This window comes from Schistocerca nitens, chromosome 3, assembly GCF_023898315.1.
Source record: "Schistocerca nitens isolate TAMUIC-IGC-003100 chromosome 3, iqSchNite1.1, whole genome shotgun sequence".
Lineage (NCBI taxonomy): Eukaryota > Metazoa > Arthropoda > Insecta > Orthoptera > Acrididae > Schistocerca > Schistocerca nitens.
Genome location: NC_064616.1, coordinates 912,386,198 through 912,409,443, shown reverse-complemented (window position 1 = coordinate 912,409,443; position 23,246 = coordinate 912,386,198). Strand labels below are relative to the sequence as shown.

Here is a 23,246-nt window from a genome sequence, read left to right as displayed (position 1 = left end):
TTGGCCAGTATCAATCATCCTCTGATAAAAAATACAGGCTATGGTTCAGTCTCACCACTGTGGAATCTCTGTTGTTCCTCCAAGCTAACTTTAATTGGAAAACCTCTGCCTAAAATTAATGAAGAACATTAGTTAAGCTGGGTTTATGACATGCATGGTTAATGCTATTGTTAATATGCTATCCAACACAAGAATTCATAAATTCAGTTTACCTGCACTCTTACAGGCAAAAATGAAATAGTAATACAGTCTCGGTATTTGCCTTTAATTGTGAAGAGAAAAGAAGGGTCTTAAAAGCTTGATTTTCCAAAGATATCTCATGAAGGATTCTAGGGCCTATAGTCATGCTCATTCAAAAAATGACAGACAAGAACAGTCACAGACCTCAGCACATAATATAAGCACCAGAAAATCTGTCTGAGGTGAATTAAAATACTGAAATATTCAGCATGAGCTTAAAAATTAGTTATTCAAAAATGAAGTAGTACCCTCCACCTCGTATGATAAAAATTAAATTCAGAGGGCGAGGGGGGGAAGGGGGGGGAGAGAGAGAGAGAGAGAGAGAGAGAGAGAGAGAGAGAGAGAGAGAGAGAGAGAGAGGGGGGGGGGGGAGGGGGGTAGGGAGGTTGCTCTGTTACAGTTAGGAATTGTATAAATTTGTTCTTGCTTTATTATGTTGCATTTCTCTTTAATATGTAAGTGTAAATTTTTGGTGTAAGCAGCAGAAAACGAATAAAAACATGTTAATTGTCTTTATTTTTTCTGTCAGAGTATTCCCCATCCCCCTTTCTAACTTTAACTGAATATGATGACAGTAATTACGTGATTTTTAAATAAAAAGAAGGAAATTTAAGTTATTGTTTATGCAGCATTTTATTGCTATCTTTATTACTAAATTGTAACCCTGGAACCCAGTTCCAGTTGCAGGTTGCCTATCTAATGGCTGCCAAGGGCAACAAAAATTTGATTTTCAATATTTCACATAATTGTTGCCAAATTTAAAATGCTGTCATAATCTACTTATTAAGAGCTATGATACAGTCAAACCTAAGTATCAGGTATGGCATTTTAATTTATTACTTCTTTACTACCAACTCTATTTGCAGTGTAGTTTGCAGACAGTATCCACATATCCCACTGAATGAACCTGCAAAATTATGTTGTTGTATGAGACACAATTCAGGAAATATGATGTGGTAAACATTGTGATGAATGAAAAATTAGATTTTGCTTAAAATGGAGTGCAAGTTACGCACACTATATTCATCCAGTGTTTCATAATGAAACACGTACCAACTTCCGACAAACAGTAAGCATAATTTCATACCTTTCCTAACTACATACGGCATACATACTTCCTGTTAAATATTTAACACATGAACTCATTTTTAAAGTTATCAGACAGTTGAAGCTGTATTATACATGAGAGTTCGATTCTTTAAAGAATCATGGGTTTACTGGTTTGTATCTTAACTAGTAACTTGAGATTGTATTCTAACATGTCATTTATTAACTCCATACATTTTTATAAGTGTCAGTAAGTTATTTCTCCAAGTGTTATTTCACAGTGATTTCTTGTGTATATTTTATGCTCAACTGCTGTGTCAGTTTCTGAACTTGTCTTGCAAATGAATAATGTTGAAAGGAGTGGGGCAGAATATTCATTCAGTATTAATATAAGAACTGAAAACAGCAAAAATAGAAAATGCAGCACAGATGTTGTAGTGGGCACATTTGAAATATGATATGGTTTATAATATTTCTTAGCAATTGGTAGAATAATTGCCTTCACTATTTTTCTTTTAAAAAATGGAAAGCAGATTTCAGTAAGTGTGAGTAACATGAATATGATATAAAATGACACTACTATTTATTTGCTAGGTAAACAGTTTATATTTTAAATATATATATCAGTCTCACAGCAGGTGTGTGCATTTGTGTGTTTATGTGAAGGAATGAGTGCACTTTCACTAGAGAAAGAGTGAGAGCTTGAAAGCTAGTGTAAGTACTGTTTTCTATTGCCTGTTTCTATGCATCACATCAATCAACTGCAGGAGAGTGTTGTCTTTCTTTATTTTACATGTTATACTTTAAATGAATTGTCTTCCCTTGAAGTTAAATTGCAGTAGAATTAGTCCCTTGTTGTCACTTTATGTGTTGCAGAGTAAAGTAAAAAACTTGTGTGCAGCCTACAAATGTCTTCTGAAGCCTCACAGATATGGCTTTCTCAAAGCATTGTCTACCGAGCATTCTGTAGATCATACAACAGTCAGAAAAGCAGCAGAATGTTTACCAAGTTCAGAGGTAACATGTCACTTTTTTATTACTTTCACTTTCTCAACCAAAGAAGTGCACATATTGTTCCAGTGCTTTGTTTTGTTTTTTTCCAGACTTCATGCGACACTGCACAGATTCTGAAGGCAGAGGAAAGATTAAGAAACTTCTTGACACCACCCTACTCCTGGCTTTTCACACATGTGAGTCGGCTCGAAACAGGTGTCAAATTTTTGGTTGACTTGCGTACCGATATCTTGGTAAGTAAATACTCTGTAGTCCTTTCTGATTTTTTGTTTTATTTGATTATCATATACTAGAGCAGTATACAACATTAGTAAACATTTTATTGGTATCTGACTGCTGCATATTGATTGTGTGATGAGTCAACCCATCATTTTTTTAAGGACCTCCCATTGTGCATTGTTTTTCCCTCAAGTGGCTAACACTCCTTTTGTCATAAAGCTTGTGATATCTCACCAGTTTTGGCAGTGATGTATCATCTATCCTGACTAGACTTCATTTTCATTTTTACCTAAATCATAAACATTTTTTTATCCATCTTAAATATCACAAACCAAAAATATTTATCCAGGGAAAAACTAAAACCACTCACTCACTTTCTAGTGCACAATGATTTACTGAAGCATAACAGGATATGAGACGAATCCTGTATTCAACTTGGGGTGTAAATTCATTTAAACATTGTTTTTAGTTGTAAGCAGCATGTTGTTGTGGTGGTGTTGTGGTCTTCACTCCAGAGACTGGTTTGATGCAGCTCTTCACTCTACTCTTATCTAATCCCCATAGCATCACATGATTAAATTCGACTACATTTTATTTTCCTTGTTTTACTTTTATCGATGAGGCCCTATCCACTCCATTCAATTGCTCTTCCAAGTCCTTTGCGGTCTTCACCAGAATTACAGTGTCATTGGCAAACCTTCTACTTTTTATTTCTTTTTCCTGAACTTTAATTCCTTCTCCAGATTTTTCTTTCGTTATCTTTACTGCTTTCTCAATGTACAACAGATTGAATAACATCAAGGAAAGGCTACAACCCTGTCTCACTTCCTTCTCAATCACTGCTTCTCTTTCATGCCCTTCAATTTGCATAACAGCAGTCTGGTTTTGGTACAGGTTGTAGATAACCTTTCAATCCCTGTTACCTTCTGAATTACAGAGAATGTGTTCCAGACAACTTTGTCAAAAGCTTTCTCTAGATCTACAGATGCTATAAATGTAGGTTCACATTTCTTTAATCTATATTTTCTAAGGTAAGTCATAGGATCATTATTGCCTCACATGTTCCGACATGGGGGGTAATGCTCACCGCGTCCGTGGTATTGTCGATAAAGCCACACGTGCCTCCCGGATCATTCTAAATGGTGAGCACCTCTGGGAGCTCAACCTTAGTCAGCTGGGTATGTGCTAGATGAGCCTGGGTTTTGTGAGCTGTGGACTGGTAAGTGCCACCTGGCCTCCGTAATTGGAAGCTCAGTGCATGCTTCATTGACCACTTTTCGGTACATAAGTGGAACGTTGTTTGTCACAGGGAATTAGGATCTTGACTTAACTGCCCAGATCATGAGGATGTTCTAACTTCCTATACATAAAAAAAGTCTCAAGTTGTGCTGTGCACTGATGAGGCCCATGAACAGCCATTAGCAGGCTACGTATGGGGCACCTGCTGCAGCTCACTTGTATCAAGCTCATCCAGGCAAGCAGGGCTCTGCTGAATGGACCCCTATTTCTCATGCTGCTTATAGGACTGAGATGGAACCATTAAACTTTTCCAAATCACAACCCAGTGGTATGGGTGTCAACAACTAACACAACAAAACGGCTCATTTATGCAGTCCTTCTGGGAATCATTCCAAATACATATTTCAGTTTATAGAAAATGTTACAGTGCAGAAGAAACAAGGTGTTCCCAGTTGTCTGCCAAAGTGTAGCAGTCCAGTGTAACTGTGGAGAAACCAGGGAAATGTACACTGTCCAGACATGTTAATGTGACCACTTGTCAAAAACCTGAATAACCAGCTTTTGCAGCACAGACTGCTGTGAGACGTGCAGGAAGAGGTATGGCAGCACATATTTGCAGAAGTGTCAGAACTATTGTCAGGTCTCACAGGTAGCCACAGTACTGTGTCATTGTTGGCACGCCAAACTGTTGATGTGGAAGAAGTGTTGTGCTGATAACAAGAGGGGCCAGGGGTGCAGTCTTTGAAGGATTCATTTGGGAATACAATAGTTAGGGATGCAAAAATGCCAGCAATGATTTTCAGTTTGTGACCACCTCAAAATAGTCTCAGAAACATGCTTTTGCAATTCTTGTACAACAAAAATAATTATGAGAGCTTTTCTTTAGATTGTGATTAATTCTTCTATATCTGTAGTAAGGCCTTTTAAGCTTAGGCTGTAGTATGTTTTGACTAGCGAGTTGCACAGTGGTACAGACTGCACCAAGACCGTAGGGAGAAACGTCTGCTGGAGTGAAATGGGTTAGGCAACTTTGGAGGGGTGGACATGTCCTCATTACCAACTTTGTTTCACGGTGTAGCTGTTATTGAAACATTTGGGATAAATCTCCAATAATAATTAAGTTTTCCAAGTACTGAGTGTAATTTTTTTATGATGTGGGTTCTCAGAAGTTGTATTGTTGCCTATAAGAGTGACTGTGTAGGTTGCATATGAACTGCTATGACATTCATATGTATCTGGGAGGTGCAGGTGGGCTGGGGGATTGGTGTGGGGGATGGAGGGGGAGGGGGAAAGAAACATACCTCTGTAAGCTCTAGCAGAAAATAGAGGCATCAGAAATTATAGAAGTGATCTGCTTTGTAGATACTAGTGATGATACTGTTGGGAAGATAGTTTCAGCTGTTAACAGGGATCAAAATGTGATTTCAGGACAAAATATCATTAACTCTGCAGAAATGAAGTGTCTCACTTTACCTGGCATTGTCTTGTAACTGAGAGCAGGGAGGATAAATTCTGTGCAATGTCTGTTGATGATAAACTATTTGATTAGTTGTAGGTAAACTGTAGAAAGAAAAATCTGTTCCAACTATGCAGGGTGCGATTTGTGCTTTTACCAGTGGGGGGGATGTCTTAGGGGGTTATTAGAATTATGTATGTTACTAGCTTGGACCGTGGCGTTACACATGGTTAAACAGCTATTTATAAATAGATGTTAATGCCGAAACTCACCATTCACGCATATGCACTATCAGAAAAGCCATTCCTTGTTATATTTTTAAAAGTACATTATAGGTAAAGCTTATTTACAAAATCATCTACATACAGGTATACGAGGGGAATTCAAAAAGTAGAGGCACATTTGTGAAATGCTGTACTTTTTCTGATGATAGGAAACTGAAACATATTAATAGTATTAATAGTGAGACTTATTAAAAACTTTCAGTGTTCGGCTCCACAAATTTAAATTATATGTTAAGTTTTACTCCACTGTGTGGGAAATAAACATCCCAGGTTGGGACGCATAAACGAAAACCAGAGGAGGGGATGGTCTGATGCAGAGGGGGGGGAATTCCCCCCCCCCCCATCCCCCCCCCCCTGCAAATCGCACACTGCAACTATGTGAATCAGAGCACGCGCACTTTCAAGGTCTTGTACACTTTACTGCTACAGTACCAATAGCTTGCTGGCTCATTGGTTAAGTGTCAGACTACAGATCCAAAGGTCTCCAGTTCAATCCACATTCAGTTCTTGGAACTTTATCTGTCACTCTTCACCCCTGCCAGTGCTTATCAGTTTGAAAAATGCTGAGTTGCACCATGGTTCAGAGTCCATGTTAAAGTGTCCCCCCTACAACAGGCAGTTAAGACAGTTCACAGGCAATGGTATACAACCTTGAATGGGACCATGTGTAGGGCAGAATTGTGGTGTTCAAAGTGACCCTTGGGTTGATGAAAGCTTTTATCTAATAATTAAAAATCGATAAATAATAAGAAGGGGAGCCAGGGAAGCTAATGTTCACACAGACTTCTCTATTGTGATGTGTACCCAGCACATTAAAAATCACCCTTTATAAAATGCTTTCCATTTGTATTCTTTTTACATAATTCATTCTTCTGAGTAATCATTGTACTATTTCCGTAATTACAGTTTTCAAAAAAGTAAAATTGGAGCATGTTGTGCAATGACTTTGACATGTGCTTGAGGGACCTGCGACCCTCTTTTTTTCCGCTCAAAATAAGTTGTCAACGTAGAAGAAGGAGTAATATATAGAGGTAAATCAGAATAGAGAAAGTGAAGAAGAATACTGAAAATAAGTGGTGTCTATGCAATCATGTTGATGTATGATCTTGCAACCCTTTGTACATTACTGTTTGAGAACTGTAAAAAAGAACCTGTCTTCTAACTATAACTGCTGTCTGTTGCCTATGTATAGTAGAGTATTATAAATACAAATGGCAGCCTTGAACATTGTATGTGTCATGGCATAGTCTCCATAGAGAGCTCTCCTCTAGTCCCTGGCACTCCAGTACAAAGCCAGTTCAGGGCTTTCCATGTGGCTCACTTATGTTGTGAACCAAGAGCTAACTTCTCTGATAAGTTTTCTCTCTTTAATGCTGCCTATTCATCATTCTTACTTGGTGGGGGAATATGCAACTGATGATATAGTTTATGAAGGACTCTTTGGTAGTAATTTCTGTTTTGGTGTGGCTAGCGACTGTGCAGTGAATGTCACCCATCCAGGTGCAGGTAGTTGACCTCTACCCATCAGTTGTATTGTATTATCACTGAAATGTTGGTACTGTTCCAGAGACTTAATACAGTTTGTCTACCACTTATGTTTTTAAGCACCCAATTATATTTCAGCAGGTTTCCTGTCCTTTTTTTCCATGCATATTCTCCTGCTGATTAGCAAAGCACAAAAACATTTGCATACAGGATTGGTCACATACTTCACTGCTTCAGGTTGACATGTTTCCAGAGAAAATTGATGAGTTTTGTAACCTTTTGTTTGGTATTTACTGATTGTGTCGTGAAGAAAAGCTCTCTTCCAGATCTATGCCAACTTTGTGGTACTGCAGTGCAGTTCCTTTCCATATGACATTGTTTCCTTTGAGCTTCTCTGTTTTGAAAATTGGAAGCTTGCAATAGAGTATTGGATGGTTTGTGCTTCAGATGAAGTTTCTAATAGTAAGTAGAGACTGCTGTTACTTATGAGAATAATTTAGTTACCCAGCACATTCATATTTACTCCTTAATAATAAAAAAACAGTTTTGTTAAGAATAACTAAATTACTCTCAAAACATTGCATCACTGTCATCACCTGCTTGACAGAAATGTCATTCTTTCCAAAGCAGTTAGTTTCACCTCAACCTTCTTGAAATATTTTTCTTGGGCTGCCAACCATATCAGCATATACAAAGGATCTTGCACCATTTAATTGGTCATTTGTGTGCATGTGCATGAGTTCCTTGTGGCAGCCAGTTTTTTTATAGCTTCACTTCACTTGGCATGGACTCAAACTAAGAACCTTCTGTTTCTCAGCAGAATTCTTATGATTCTTAACAGATGGTATCCTGTGTCGAAGTCATATAATTCCACATATAAGCTATGATGGTTAACTGTGTGTACCAAAAGGTCCATAAAAACAACACCTGTCGCTCTCTTTAATATGCTGTATCAGCTTTAGCCCCTTTCCTGTGTGTGATTTACCTGTTGGGAAAATTGGTTGTTTGTGTTTAGAAAGGGATCTCTAATAGGTATCAGTCTGTTTAACAAAGTTGTCTCAAATATTTTATAAAGATGGCTCAGGTGTGAGATAGAAGAATAATCCATTTGAGTGAGATGGATCCTTTCTTTGTTTCAGCACTATTTTTCTTTCCTCTAAAACTTTCAAACTCTGCAACCACCACTGTAGCCATTAAATAGTTGAAGGATCCAGTATCATCTTGAAATTCCAGTGTTCTTAATTTGTTCCATTTGGATGTCATACAGTACTGTAGCTTTCCCATTTTTTTATTTATTTAAGATTTTTTCAAGTTTTTTATGCAAGAAAGGTGAACTCCCTCCCAATGCCTGCTGATTTTGTTTTCCTTTTTTACTATCTTTCTTTCTCAAGGCATCACCATCCACCAGCAGCTGATATATTATGTTGTGTGTTGTTGCATTTGATTATATGGAGCATTATATTGTCTCCACTCAAATTCCTTATTATTTTCCATGTGTTTTGACTATTTATTGTAATACTTAGTTTCTTAAGTAGCCTTTTTTCCCCCTACATTGTTACATACATGAACTGTTCTCCAGTCCATATTCTGTCTTCATTAAAGACACCTCTCCCATAGATAGCCAAAAGACTGCTGGCATCCTGAGACAAATCTGTGATGCACTGTTAACTTACATCTCCCCTTGGGATGCATGAGGTATACTTCGTATCTCTAAGTAAGCATGGGTAATTCTCTTTTAGAGCCTCTGTCATTTGTACTAGCAAATCTAAGATGGTTTAAAAGCTTTTGCAGTTGGCTATTTTAAAGTTTTACCCTCTTTTTATACAATCCCTTCTTGACGATGTGAGTGTGTTTGTGAGACTTTTGGGGGCCAAGGTCTTCATTAACAGTGGACAAAGGTATCATTTGTGCTGTCCGATAAGAAAGATAACTGTGAAAATGTGTTACTGACAAGGGAACCTCCCCATCGCACCCCCCTCAGATTTAGTTATAAGTTGCACAGTGGATAGGCCTTGAAAAACTGAACACAGATCAATCAAGGGAACAGGAAGAAGTTGTGTGGGACTACGAAAAAATAAGCAAAATATACAAACTGATCAGTCCATGCACAAGATATGCAACATTAAGGAGGATGTAAGCGCAGGAGACCCGTGGCCGCGTGGTTAGCATGAGCAGCTGTTGAACCAAAGGTCCTTGGTTCAAGCCTGCCCTCTAGTGAAAAATTTGAATTTTTTGTTTTCAGACAATTATTATCTGTCCGTCCTGTATGTTTTCATCACTTTTTTGGGAGTGATTATCAAATCCACAAGAAATCCTAAATCGGAGAAGGTAGAAGAATCTTTTTACCCATTCGCCATTCGACAACATATTCCTGTCATGTGACGCACATGCCGTCGCCAGTGTCGTATAGAATATATCAGACGTGTTTTCCTGTGGAGGAATCGGTTGACCTATGACCTTGCGATCAAATGTTTTTGGTTCCCATTGGAGAGGCACGTCATTTCGTCTACTAATTGCACGGTTTTGCGGTGCGGTCGCAAAACAGTCACTAAACTTATTACAGTGAACAGAGACGTCAATGAACGAACGGACAGATCATAACTTTGCAAAAATAAATAAAGTAAAGTTATCGCTTGAGGAAAGACTTGAACCAAGGACCTCTTGTTCCGCAGCTGCTCACGCTAACCACGGGACCATGGCGTTCCTGGGCTCAGACTATCCTTAATGTTGCCTATCTTGCCCATGGGCTACTCAGTTTGTATATTTTGCTTATTTTTTTCATAGTTCCACACAACTTCTTCCAGTTTTCTCGATTGATCTGTGTTCCGTTTTTCAAGGCCTATCCACTGTGCCAACTTATAACTAAATCTGAGGGGGGTGCGATGGGGAGGTTCCCTTGTGAGCAGGGTTTTAAAGTACAAAATTTGAATAGTGGTTTTCTAATGGAAACAGTTTTTAGCTTCTGTTTTTTTCAGACTCCCATTATTGTTATATGCCCTGTGTGTATATTTCTGTACTTTTCCTTGCTTCTTTCATTGTGGTATGTATATTATTCAACAACATTCCATGGTTAATCATAACTGTTTCAAGTGTTCAGTTTTACATGTGCTAATTTTAAAGACTTTTAGTTTAGCTACTGTAATACAAAACTTCTGATGTCCATTGTGTTATGTATTACAGTCACTTATTTCTGAGACTGAAGTGGGGAATCCTTTGCTCCCATCACTCCAACAGCTGAACATCACACTGAAAGAAATGCTTGCTCTATGGTTCTCTGTAGGATTTCTCAAACTTGAGAGAATTACATGGAGATCACCATGTGAAATGTTGCAGAAGGTAAGTTATATTTCTGTGCTCTTTTGTAAATTAAAAGACTCTGGAATATAAATTTTGGTTGTGACATACAGCATAATTGTTAAGCAGTCGTCTTTGAATACTTTTGCTCTAAATATGTGTGAATCTGTAGTTAAGCTGGCTAGGTTGCATAAAAAGTCATAAAGTCATACAGCAGGGAGGAATGACTTTATTGATCACAAAGTATGCATGATGCATCTTGGAATTATTTCAATCCTCAGAAACCCAAGTGGAAAAAAAAAACTGCAGTGAAAAGAGCATCACAGTTACATATGTAACATGAAATGACATTCTACTACCTCAAAGTCCTGGTAGAATGTAAATAATGAGTCAATGTAAAATCCATACTGATCCCTGGAGATCCCTGGACAGAACCTTCTTTTCCTCCAGGGAACTTCATGCATTGAAATACCGAGTATCTTTCAGATTCTAGCAACAGATGGGGTTTGATGTATTGGTCTGTAATTCTGTGACTTCAGGCCAGGGAGGTCAGTAATAGACCTTATATCTGTCTTAAGACAGCTTAAACAGACATTATGATTATGGGCAAGATTTGCTGATGCTCTTTCTGGATCTAGAGAAGGTGTGCCATAATAAGGCTTGGGAAGGTCTGAAGAACAAGGGCATGCAAAAATCTGCAACTGACAGAAATATATAACTGAAATAGAAGTTATGGTAAAGTAGAAAATGAGATAAAAGACTGGGCAAAGCAGAGAAGGGGTTTAAAATAAGGAAGTGCACTTTGATCCTTACTTTTTGTGTTTGTTGTGGATGACATAATAAACAGGGTGAAATAGTTAGAGAGGAGGTTTCGGGGAATAAGGAGGATGAAGCAATAATGACCAGGAAGAGGGAGAGGACTACTGCAGAACTCATATTGGAAGGGGAACAACTGAAATATAATGACATCTTAAAATATCATGGAAGCACAGTGGAAACAAATGGAAGAAATGATAAATTGGTGAGACAGAGATGAAAGCAGCAGCATTTCTAAGAAGTGTCAAGAGGTTGACGTGGGATAAAGATGCTTGATCCTACTACGTGTCTATCCTGATAAATGCTTCTGAAACTTGGGCAATAAAGAAAAGGTATTTAAACAAGATACAAGTATATAAATTAAATTTCACAGGCACAGAGTGGGAGTAACAGAGCTACTCATAGCTTGAAGTGCAGCATGGTAGTGTGTGGAACGGAGAGGGGAGCTCGATCCAAACTGAATCTTTACGGCAGATTAATGTTTGTTAGTGTGATAGCCTGTCAGTTCGTGTGTGACTTTTAGGCAGTTTTCCACACTCATCTAAACAGATACCACAAAGGTAAAATAACATAAATGTGACAAATCTTGAAAAACAATGGACTCCGTATGGGGGAAGGCTGGAGAGAGAGAGAGAGAGAGAGAGAGAGAGAGAGAGAGAGAGAGAGAGAGAGAGGGGGGGGGGGGGGGAGGGGAGGGAGAAGGAAGTGATCAGGAAGATGGTTAAGGAAGTACCTTTACAGTAGCAGATAGACTCAGTAAGGCCTAAGTGTAACAGTTGTGTAAAGTGAATGACGTGTGATAGAATACCAAGGGAGATGCATCAGTTTAGGCTCTGAGCCAAAGGACCAAGAGGAATAACAAGAGAAATATCAAGAGATAGTTAGTGGTTCACAAATTAACCACTGCCACACACCATAAGGTTGCTTGTGCAGCATAGATGTGGATTATCAAACTAAGGACTCTTTGATATCTCAGGATGTGCCCATTAACTTCTCCCTTGTTTTAGTCAAGTTGTGCCCTAAATTTATTTTCTCCCCAGTTCGATTTGGTAACTCTTCATTAGTTATCCAACCTGCCCATCAAATTTTCAGCATTCTTTCGTAGCATCATGTTTCAAGTGTTTGTAGTCACTTCTTGTCTGAGCTGTTTATTGACCATGTTTTACTTCCATGTATGGCTACACTTCAGATACTTACTTTCATGGAAGACTTTCTAACACTTAAATTTATATATAGTTTTAACAAACTTCTCTTCTTCAGCAGCACACTGCTTTTATTGCTGGTGAGCTTTTTGTGTCCTCTCAACTTTGGACATTGTCAATTATTTTGTTGCTCTTATAGCAAAGCTCATATACTACTTTTAGGTCTCATTTCACATCCACATTGACTGATTTAGTTAACTGCATTCCCCTTCTCTTACTTGACTTTGGTTGGTATTCATCTTATAACCTCTTTTCAAGGCACTAATCATTGTGTTCAGTTCACCCTTTCCTATCCCTGACATATTATTGGCAAACCTCACAGTTTTTATTACTTACCCTGCCTTCATGCATTTTTCAAATTTCTCCTTCTTTCTCCTGTTTTACTTAACATACAGATTGAAGAACATGGGATAGGGGTACTCACATGCATGTCTGAAAGAACAGACACTTTTGATAATCCACAACTGTATGAAACGATTTGAAATTATTTCACTGAATGTGAATTCCTTGAGATCAGTTGTATTAGGTATAGATGTACTACCCATTGTAAGGGGAATGTTCATTGCAGTTGACAAAAATATTATCCCTAATGAGGTCGAAGTTGAGGTTTTATTTTTATTTTATTTACACACAAAGTTCCGTAGGATTAAATTGAAGAGCAAATCTCCAAGGTCATGGAATATGTCAGTACATGAAATTACAACATAAAAGTAATAACAGATAAAAATAAAATGTTTATGAACCCAAAAAAGTCTACCCACAAGTTTAAGTAACGCAATCAACAATAAAACAAGAATCAGCTTAATTTTTCAAGGACCTCCTCGACAGAATAGAAGGAGTGACCCATGAGGAAACTCTTCAGTTTCAATTTGAACACATGTGGATTACTGCAAAGATGTTTGAATTTCAGCAGTAGCTTATTGCAAATGGACGCAGCAGTATACTGCACACCTTTCTGCACAAGAGTTAAGGAAGTCCAATTCAAATGCAAGTTTGATTTCTGCCAAGTATTAACTGAGTGAAAGCTGCTTATTCTTGGAAATAAGCTGATATTGTAAACAAGAAATGACAGTAAAGAAAATATATATTGAGAGGCCATTGTGAAAATACCCAGACTCTTGGACAGGGGTCGACAAGAGGTTCATGAATTTACACCACTTATTGCGCAAACTGCCCGTTTCTGAGCCAAAAACATCCTTTTAGTTTACTATCCATCTGAACTCCTAGAAATTTGAACTGTTCAGTTTCACTAATCATATGCCCATTCTGTGAAATTAAAACATCAGGTTTTGTTGAATTGTGGTTTAGAAACTGTGAAAACTGAGTCTTACTGTGATTTAGCATTAGTTTATTTTCTACAAGCCATGAACTTAGGTCATGAACTGCACTATTTGAAACTGAGTCAATGTTGCACACGATGTCCTTTACTACCAAGCTAGTGGTATCAGCAAGCAGAAATATTTTAGAGGTACCAGTAATATTAGAGGGCAGGTCATTTGTATAAATAAGGAACAGGAGTGGCCCCAAAACTGATCCCTGAGGCACCTCCCACTTGACCATACCCCACTGAGACCCCACATCGCAGCCATTCACAACATTGTGAATAATGACCTTTTGCTGTCTGTTGCTAAAGTAAGAGGTGAACAAATTGTGATCTACTACCCGTATTCCGTAATGATCCAACTAATGGAGCAATATTTTGTGATCAACACAATCAAATGCCTTAGTTAAATCAAAAAATATGCCTAGAATTCAAAACATGTTGTTTTACCCATTCAGTACCTCACAGAGAAAAGAGAATATAGCATTATCAGTTGTTAAACGACTTCTAAAGCCGAACTGTACATTTGATAGCAAATCGTGTGATATAAAATGATCAATTATCTTTACATACACAGCCTTTTCAATAATTTTAGCAAAGACTGATGGCATAGAAATAGGTCTAAAATTGTCTACATTATCCCTTTCTCCCTTTTTCTAAAGCGGCTTTACTACTGCGTATTTTAATAATTCAGGAAACTGCCCGTTCTTAAAAGAAAAATTACAAATATGGCTAAATAGAGGGCTAACATGTGCAGCACAGTACTTTAATATTCTGCAAGGCACTACATCATCTCCAAGAGAGCCCTTGGTCTTCAGTGATTTAATTATTGACTCAATCTCCCCCTTGTTTCTATCACAGAGGAGTATTTCAGACATCAGTCTCAGAAAGGCATTTGCCAAGAAAGTTATATGATTCCCTGTAGAAACTAAATTTGTATTTAATTCAGCAGCAATGCTGAGACAATGATTGTTAAATACTGTACATATATCTGATTTATCAGTAACAGAAATATTTGTACTATGAACTGACTTTATATCATTGACCTTCTGCTGCTGACCAGACACTTCCTTCACAACTACCATATAGTTTTAATTTTATCCTGTGAATTAGCTATTCTATTTGCATACCACCTACTCTTTTGTCTTCCTAGTAACATTTCTGAGCACCTTACAATACTGTTTGTAATGGGCTACTGTAGCATGATTGTGACAACTTCTAACATTTTGATATAATTCCCGCTTTGTTCTACGTGACATCCGTATCCCACTAGTCAGCCACCTGGGCTGCCTATTACTGCTAGTACCCTGTTTAGAACGTTCTAATGGAAAGCAACTCTCAAAGAGCATGAGAAATGTGTTAAGGAAAGTATTATATTTATCATCTATGTTATCGGCACTATAAACATCCTGTCACTCTTGTTCCTTGACAAGGTTTAAAAATCACTTTATTGCTGTTGGATTAACTTTCCTACATAGTTTATAATTAAATGTGACATTTGTTTGAGTACAAAAGCCTGTTAGTGTTATAATTTGTGCATCATGATCTGAAAGAATGCCCGTCTAGCAATGAAGAATGAATAAAAATATTGTCTATGGCTGTGCTACTGTTCCCCTTCACCCTAGCTGGAAAAAACACTATCTGCATCAGATCATATGAATTTAGGAGATCTACCAACATGCTTTTTTTTTGCATCATATACAAAATTTATATTGAAGTCACCACATGTAACTAATTTCTGCTACTTCCTACAAAGTGAATCAAGAACCCCCTCTAGCTTGAGCAGAAATGATCTGGAATCAGAGTTATGGGACTTATAAACAACGACAAGTATAAGTTTAGTTTCACTAAATTCAACTGCCCCTGCACAACATTCAAATATCTATTCAGTGCAGTGTCATGATACGTCTATGGACTCAAATGGAATACTGTTTTTTATGTACATAGCCACTCCCCCACCCCGCAAGGAACTCCTTGAAAAACAGCCAGCTAATCTGTATCTTGGGAAAGGTAGCCTCTGAATTGTCAAATTATGTAAGTGGTGCTCTGATACACCAATAATTTGAGAGTCAACATCTATAAACAGTTCACAAACTTTATCTCTAATACCTCTTATATTTTGATGAAATATGCTAATTTCTTCTCTACTTGGAAACATGACATCCTCTGAAGGTTAGCCCTTAGTTAGAGGGACTTCCTTTAAGCAAGTATACCTATCAGCTGACTTCAATCTAAAAAGGATGCAGCTCTAACACCAACTACTACAAGAATTTTTCCATGAGTGATCCCACCACTACTTTGTCACCTGTAAGCTTTGACAGCCTCCCCTTCACATACCTATTGAGGTGCAGGCCATGCCTAGAGAAAGCTGACCTACTGATAGACCCAACTGACACCACTAAAATGTGACCCATGCCCTCTGCCATCAGTGCCCTCTCCAGCCCCATGTTAATGCTCCTAACAGCCACATTAATGTGAGGCTGATCATGACACTGAAACAGTCACATGAAATGCACATTAGTGGTACCAGTTTGAGTACCTATCTTTATGAGGTTACCACCTACATCACATTCCCCATCCCTATCAAGACTGTTCACTGCTCCACCAACTATCAGTACCTGATGCTCCTTCATAAAATTCCTACACAACTCCCCTATGCTGTCAGTCACCTGAGCCAACCCTGCACTAGGCTTCACAATTCTGGTGACCCGGTACTCTCTCCCAAACATTTCCTCCAACTGCTGGCCCACACCTCTACTGTGCGAACTACCTAGCAGCAGAACCTTCTTCTTTCTGTTAGACTTTGCAACTGACCAAGGCCTCCTAACTGCTGAGGACTGCTGCATGTTCCCTACATCTACAGCTACAGGAGGCTCCTCTCCACTCAACTCTGACAGTTGGCCAAATCTATTGCCTATACGCAAAGTATAACTGTCTGAATACCTCCTCCTCCTAGCTGCCTTCTTGCCAACTGCCAGTTCCCATTCCCCAACACCCCTCACCCTCCTCAACCTATCTAGTTCCTTCTTTGTGCATTGTAACTGCACCTGAAGGACACAGATCTTACGCCTCTGCTCCTCTATCAACTTATTTCTACTACACATTCTACATTCCCAGGAGAGGATTTCATTAGAATGCCCACTGGCTTCCCCACTGCATTCCCCCCCCCCCCCCCCCCCCCCCCCCCCAATGAAAATACTTTGAACAAATCCCACACCATAACCCACTACTCACAAACCTACGACAGAGCTAAAACCAAATTATTAGCTAAAACTAGAAATTCAAGTGGCCACTGGAACACTCAATGAAGTTAAAACACTGAATTAAAAATTTTACTGAAATATTTCACTAGAAACAATAAGAAATGTCAGCTGAAAACTAACTCACTAAGTTTACTAAATGACTTCAACACACAGAAAACTCTAAAAAACACTGCGGTGGATGATTCCAAAAGTTTATTAAATAATTATTTCATCACAAACAGTATGAAATACCACTGAAAACTATTAAATTTAGTAACTGTGTAACAGTGCACAAATAACTTTGTCAGTACTTAGCTTTATAACAGCTACAGCTGCAAACTACACGGCTCAAAATGTAAACACACTACTAAGGCATGAGGCTTGGATGAACGACGTAAGCACACTCGTGAATAACAGACCACTTGTGTCAATAACACAGGAAGAAAGACTGAGATTAATGAAAATGCACTAATAAGTTATTTTTACAGCAAATATTTACACAAATAAGCTTTAAAATAAGTAACTGAAAATTAAAACTTTATAAAATATTGATGAGCAGTTTCAACAGCAGTCCAGCACTCGTGATGTCACACCAAAGAGCCATGACAGTGAAGTCATCTGGTCAAGTATAACAGGTGTAAGTAAAACGAAGATAATTGTTGGATGTTTTTACTGGTCACCTGATTCTGCTGTAACAGTTCTAAAGTCATTCAAAGGAAGTCTAGTCAGTAGTGCGTAAATACCCAGATCATGCCGCGTGGGGTAGCCGCGCAGTCTGAGGCGTCTTGTCATGGTCCGTGTGGCTCCCCACATTGGAGCTATGAGTCCTCCCTTGGGCATGGGTGTGTGTATGTTGTCCATAGTGTAAGTTAAAGCTAGATTAAGAAGTGTGTAGTCTTAGGGACCGATGACCTCAGCATTGTGGTCCCATAAGACCTTACCACAAATTTCCAATTCCCAGATCATGCAATACTAGTTCGAGGCGACTTTAACCTACCGAGTATAGACTGGGATGTCTATGGAGTCATTGCTGGGGGTACAGACAGACAGTCCTGTGAAATACTTTTGAACACTTTTCCAAAAACTGTCTTGAGCAGCTAACTCAGTAGCCCACACACAATGGAAATATCTTAGACCTTGTAACTACAAATAGGCCAGATCTTTTTGACAAAGTCTACACCTTCATCTATATACATCTATATGATTACTCTGCTATTCACAAGAAAGTCCCTGGCGGAGGGTTCAATGAACCACCTTCAAGCTGTCTCTCTACTGTTGCACTCTTGAATGGCGTACGGAAAAAACAAGTACTGAAATTTTTCTGTGTGAGCCCTGATTTATCTCATTTTACCATGATGATCATTTCTCCCTTTGTAGGTGGGTGCCAAAAGAATGTTTTCGCAATGAGAGGGGAAACAGGTGACTGAAATTTCATGAGAAGGTCCCATCATAACAAAAAACGCCTTTGTTTTAATGATTCCTACTCCAGTTCTCACATCATATCTGAGGCACTATCTCTCCTATTTCACGATAATACAAAACAAGCTGCCCTTCTTTGAACTTTTTCGATGTCGTCCATCAATCCCACCTGATGCAGATCCCACACCGCACAGCAATACTCCAGGATAGGGCGGACAAGCATGGTGTAAGCAGTATCTTTTAGTAGACCTGTTGCACCTTCTAAGTGATCTGCCAATAAATCACAGTCTTTGGTTTGCTCTACCCACAACATTATCTATGTCATTGTTCCAATTTAGGTTATTTGGTAAGGAGAATGTTTCTGCTAGATAGAGCAGATAAGCAGTTATTAGCATCTCACTTAGACAGTGAATTGGCATCACTTAGTTCCAGTAAGATGGATGTAGAGATGGGCAAAGTTTAAGCAGATTGTAAGTCGTGGTCTAGAGAGTTATGTGCCTAGGAAGTGGATAAAGGGTGGAAAAGTCCCACCATGGTTTAATAATGAAAATTGGATGATGTTCAGGAAGCAGAGGCTGTTGCACTCGTGGTTCAAATGATGACAAACGAAGTATAATAGAGATTTGTACATCTGTGAAAAGATACATGCATGAAGCATACAGCAACTACCACTGTCACACCTTAGCAAAAGATCTGGCTGAGAACCTGAGAAAATTCTCGTCTTACATAAAATCACTGGCAGTCTGGTGTGGCAGTTGAAGATAGCAAAACAAAAGCTGAAGTTTTAAATTTCACATTCAAAAAATCATTAACACATGAGAACCATACAAACATGCCATCATTTGACCATTGGATAGACTCTCGTATGAACAACATCCCTGGAATAGAGAAGCAACTAAAAGATTTGAAAGCAAATAAAGCACCAGGTCCAGATAGAATCCTAGTTTGATTTTACAAGGAGTACTCTACGGCATTGGCCCCTTACCTGGCTTGCATTTATCATGAATATATCACCCACCACAGAGTCCCAAGTAACTGGGAAAGAAGTATGTGTGATTCCAGTATATAAGAAGAGTAAAAGAACGTACCCACAAAGTTACAGACCAATATCCCTAACTTCTGTTTTCTGCAGAATCCCTGAATATATTGTCAGTTCAAATATAATAAACTTTCTTGAGACTGAGAAGCGTATGTCCATTCATCATCACGGTATTAGAAAGGATCACACGTGCGAAACCCAGCTTGCCCTTTTCTCACATGATATACTGTGAACTGTGGATGAAGGGCAACAGGTAGACTCCATATTTGTAGATTTCTGGAAAGCATTCGACACGGTGTCCCATTGCAGCCTGTTAATGAAGGTACAAGAATATGGAATAAGTTCACATATATGTGAGTGGCTTGAAGACTTCTTAAATAATAGAACCCAGTCCTTGATGGTGAGTGTTCACCAGAGACAAGGGTATCATCAGGTATGCCCCAGGAAAGTGTGATAGGATTGCTGCTGTTCTCTATATACATAAATGATTTGGTGGGCAGGATGAGCAGCAATCTGTGGTTGTTTGTAGATGCTGCCATGGTATACAATAAGGTGTTGAAGTTGAGTGACTGTAGGAAGATACAAAATGACTGAGACAAAATTTCCATTGGTGTGATGAATAGCAGCTAGCGCTAAATGTTGAAAGATATAAGTTAATGCAGATGAGTAGGAAGACCAAACCTGTAATGTTCAGGTACAGTATTTCTAATGTCCTGTGTGACATAGGCAGTTCGTTTAAATATCTGGACGTAACACTGCAAAGCGATATGGAACGAGCATGTGAGGACTGTGGTAGGGAAGGCAAATGGTCGACCTTGTTTACTGGGAGAATTTTAGGAAAGAGTGTTTCACCTGTAAGGGAGACCGCATATAGGATTGCTGGTGTGACCTATTCTTGAGTACTACTTGAGTGTTTGGGACCTGTACCAGGTTGGATTGAAGGAAGACATTGAAGCAATTCAGAGACAGGCTGCTAGATTTGTTACTGGTAGGTTTGACAACATGTAAGTGTTACAGAAACATTTCAGGAACTCAAATGGGAATCCCTGGGGGAAAGGCGATGTTCTTTTCAAGAAACACTGTTGAGAGAGAACCAGAATTTGAAGCCGACTGCCGAACTATTCTGCTGCCACCAACATACGTTGTGTGTAAGAACCATGAATATAGGATACGAGAAATTAGGTCTCATGTGGAGGCATATAAACAATCATTTTACCTCACTCTATTTGCGAGTGGAACAGTAAAGGAAATGAATAGTACTGGTTCAGGGTACCCTCCACCACGCACCATATGGTGGCTTGTGCAGTATCTATGTAGATGTAAATGTAGAATAGTGACATGAAAATTTGTACCAGCCTGTGACTCAAATCTGGATTTCCTGCTTATAGCAAGCATTTTCTTAATGCTTGGACTATCTGTGTATGCTTCCCTGGATATAGACTACAACCATGCCTCACTCCCTTCTGAACTACTGATTCCTTTCATGTGTTTCAACTCTTATAATTGCTGTTTCTTTTCTCAGGAGGTTGTAGATAACCTTTTGCTTCATGTGTTTGGTCCATGTTACCTTTAGGATTTCAAAGAATATATTCCAGCAAGTTGTAGATAACCTGCTACCTTTAGGATTTCAAAGAGTATATTACAGTTGATATTGTCAAAAAGTTTCTCTGAATCTACAAACACTATAAACTTTTTTTCCCAATCTGTCATCTAATATTAGTCATATGGTCACTATTACCTCAAGTTTCTACTTTTCTCTGGAAACCGAACTGATCTTCTTTGAGGTTGGGTTCTGTCAGTCATTCTGACAGTCATTCCATTCTTCTGCAAATAAAGTGTGTAAGTACTTTGCCACCATAACTTACATAACTGATGATTTGGTAATTATTAGCACCTCCTTTCTTTGGAATTTGCATTATTACATTTTTCTTGAAATATTATGTTATTTCAGTTGTCTCGTACATGTCACATATAGGTTGATGTAGTTTTGTAATGTTATAGTGTCCTACGTATCTCATTAATGCTGTAGAAATGTCATCTACTCCAGGGGTCTTCTTTCAATGTAGGTCTTCGATGCTTTGTCAAATTTTTCTCACCGTATCATGGTTCCCACCTCACCTTCATCTACTTCCTCTTTGCTTTTCATAACACTGTAACCAAGTTTGTTTCTATAATTGTGGTTGCATATTGATTGTAAAATGTAATAGGAGCTCCTGAAGGACATTGTGTCTTGCTCATTTTGATTAATTTTATTTGCTTTTGACTATCCTTTATTTGGCAGTGTGTGTGGCAGTCTAACATTTTTTGTGTTATATAGCAGGCCTAGATTTACTTCTTGATGAGGTTGAGGGCTACTACAATGCACACAAAATATTATATCACTTTAATAAAATTTTAACAATTTAAAATATTTAACTTAGAAACAATTCAATTCCACTATGTAGTTGTGACTGTCGCTGAACACTATAACTATTATCACTTGGTACAAGAGAGAATTCTAGTCACCTCTCGATGTACAATTGACTATAAAGGTTGATACACAGTTCTGACTACTAGTTCTGTTAGAACACAGCCAGATATGAGCTAAGACCATGCCACCATTGTAGGCAGTTATTACAGAATGGGGTGAGTGGCGCTGTGCTCTGATGTAAGCAAGCTCCCAGTAGCAGTGGAACATGGGAACTATTGAGCATGTCCATGCTAACATCTCTTGTTCATTGCTGTGTCTGGTGGTAGTGACTATCGTCAGCTTGTGATGCCGTTTTGAGGTACCAACGGTAGTGTGGGACCTCACTTCTTGGAGAACCCCCCCCCCCCCCCCCCAAGAAAAAAACTCCATACCATCCTTGTGTAGTGTTGGGTCATGTAATGATGACTGGTGAGTGGCCTGAATGAGGACGTAGATGAGGAGGGAGGATCTGTAGCAACAGCTATTGTCTGTTCCCTGTCCACACCTTGGTATCTACCTTGCAAGTGCCCAGGAACACCAGCAGAAAAATCAGCCACAGAGTGCACCCCTGCATGCAGGGGCATAGATGCTGTGGTGAGCAGACAACAGTTGAAACACTAGGGGTGTCTTGACTGTTGTCTGGTGGCATGGCACCTCTGTGCACAGGCTGCAGGACCAGTGCTGATGTTGGCAATGCCAATGATGGTGGCGGTGGCAATGGTGGTGCGATGTCAATCTCCACCACCACTGCTCTAGACAAGACAGAGATGACTAATGTTGCTCCCCCCAGCAGCATGCTGGGTCTGTGTGCGAAAATTCTGCAGCTGGATCGCTGATATTAGAGTGCTGCGACTGGTTCTGGTGATCCTGAAGGAGCACAGGGAAACCTTGAACAACATAAAATGAATGACCCAAAACTTGTGTGATGATCCCATGCTCCCAACACTGCTTCCTTCTGAAAAATTTAATGAAAACTCTATCCTGTGGCTGAAACTGTGACTGACCCCTTGGAAAGAACTGTTTCCACGGCGGCTGCAGAAGGTGCAACAGGGTACAGCAATTATGTGAATTGTGGTATGTTGTCCAAGACAAGGACCTCATGAAGACCTTTGAGACAAAAAATACAAGACAAAGCCGATTCTGTATTGGTGGGTGTCATGGGGACTACAAAAGGAAATTTATTGTATGTATCTACAGATTGTATATGCCCCAGGAGAGCTGAGCAATCCGGGAAAAACATGGAATTTTTTCATGTGGGAGAAAACTGGGAACACGTGGGAATTTTTTAAAATTGTGGGAATTTTTCATTCTTTTAGTTTTCAGTTAAATTTTTGTAATTTTGACTGGCACTAGTAAGAACTGATACTCTAACAAATTATTTTACTTTTAGTCTGCTACTGCAGAATAATACCGCAGCATTGAAACATAAATGAGAGAAAAACGCCAAAATAAAACTTAAGTTGCAAAGAAAATGCACCAT

At 38.9% G+C, this 23,246-nt stretch overlaps 1 protein-coding gene across 1 annotated transcript in view; it reads left to right on the top strand.

Annotated features, from left to right (window-relative positions):
- Positions 1–23,246, top strand: part of LOC126248970 (malonyl-CoA decarboxylase, mitochondrial-like) — a 95,903-nt gene that overhangs the window by 18,809 nt on the left and 53,848 nt on the right. The window contains exons 3-5 of the mRNA XM_049950522.1: positions 2,164–2,304; positions 2,391–2,534; positions 10,165–10,320. Coding sequence (XP_049806479.1) covers positions 2,164–2,304; positions 2,391–2,534; positions 10,165–10,320 — 441 coding nt within the window. The remainder of the gene's footprint in view (positions 1–2,163; positions 2,305–2,390; positions 2,535–10,164; positions 10,321–23,246) is intronic.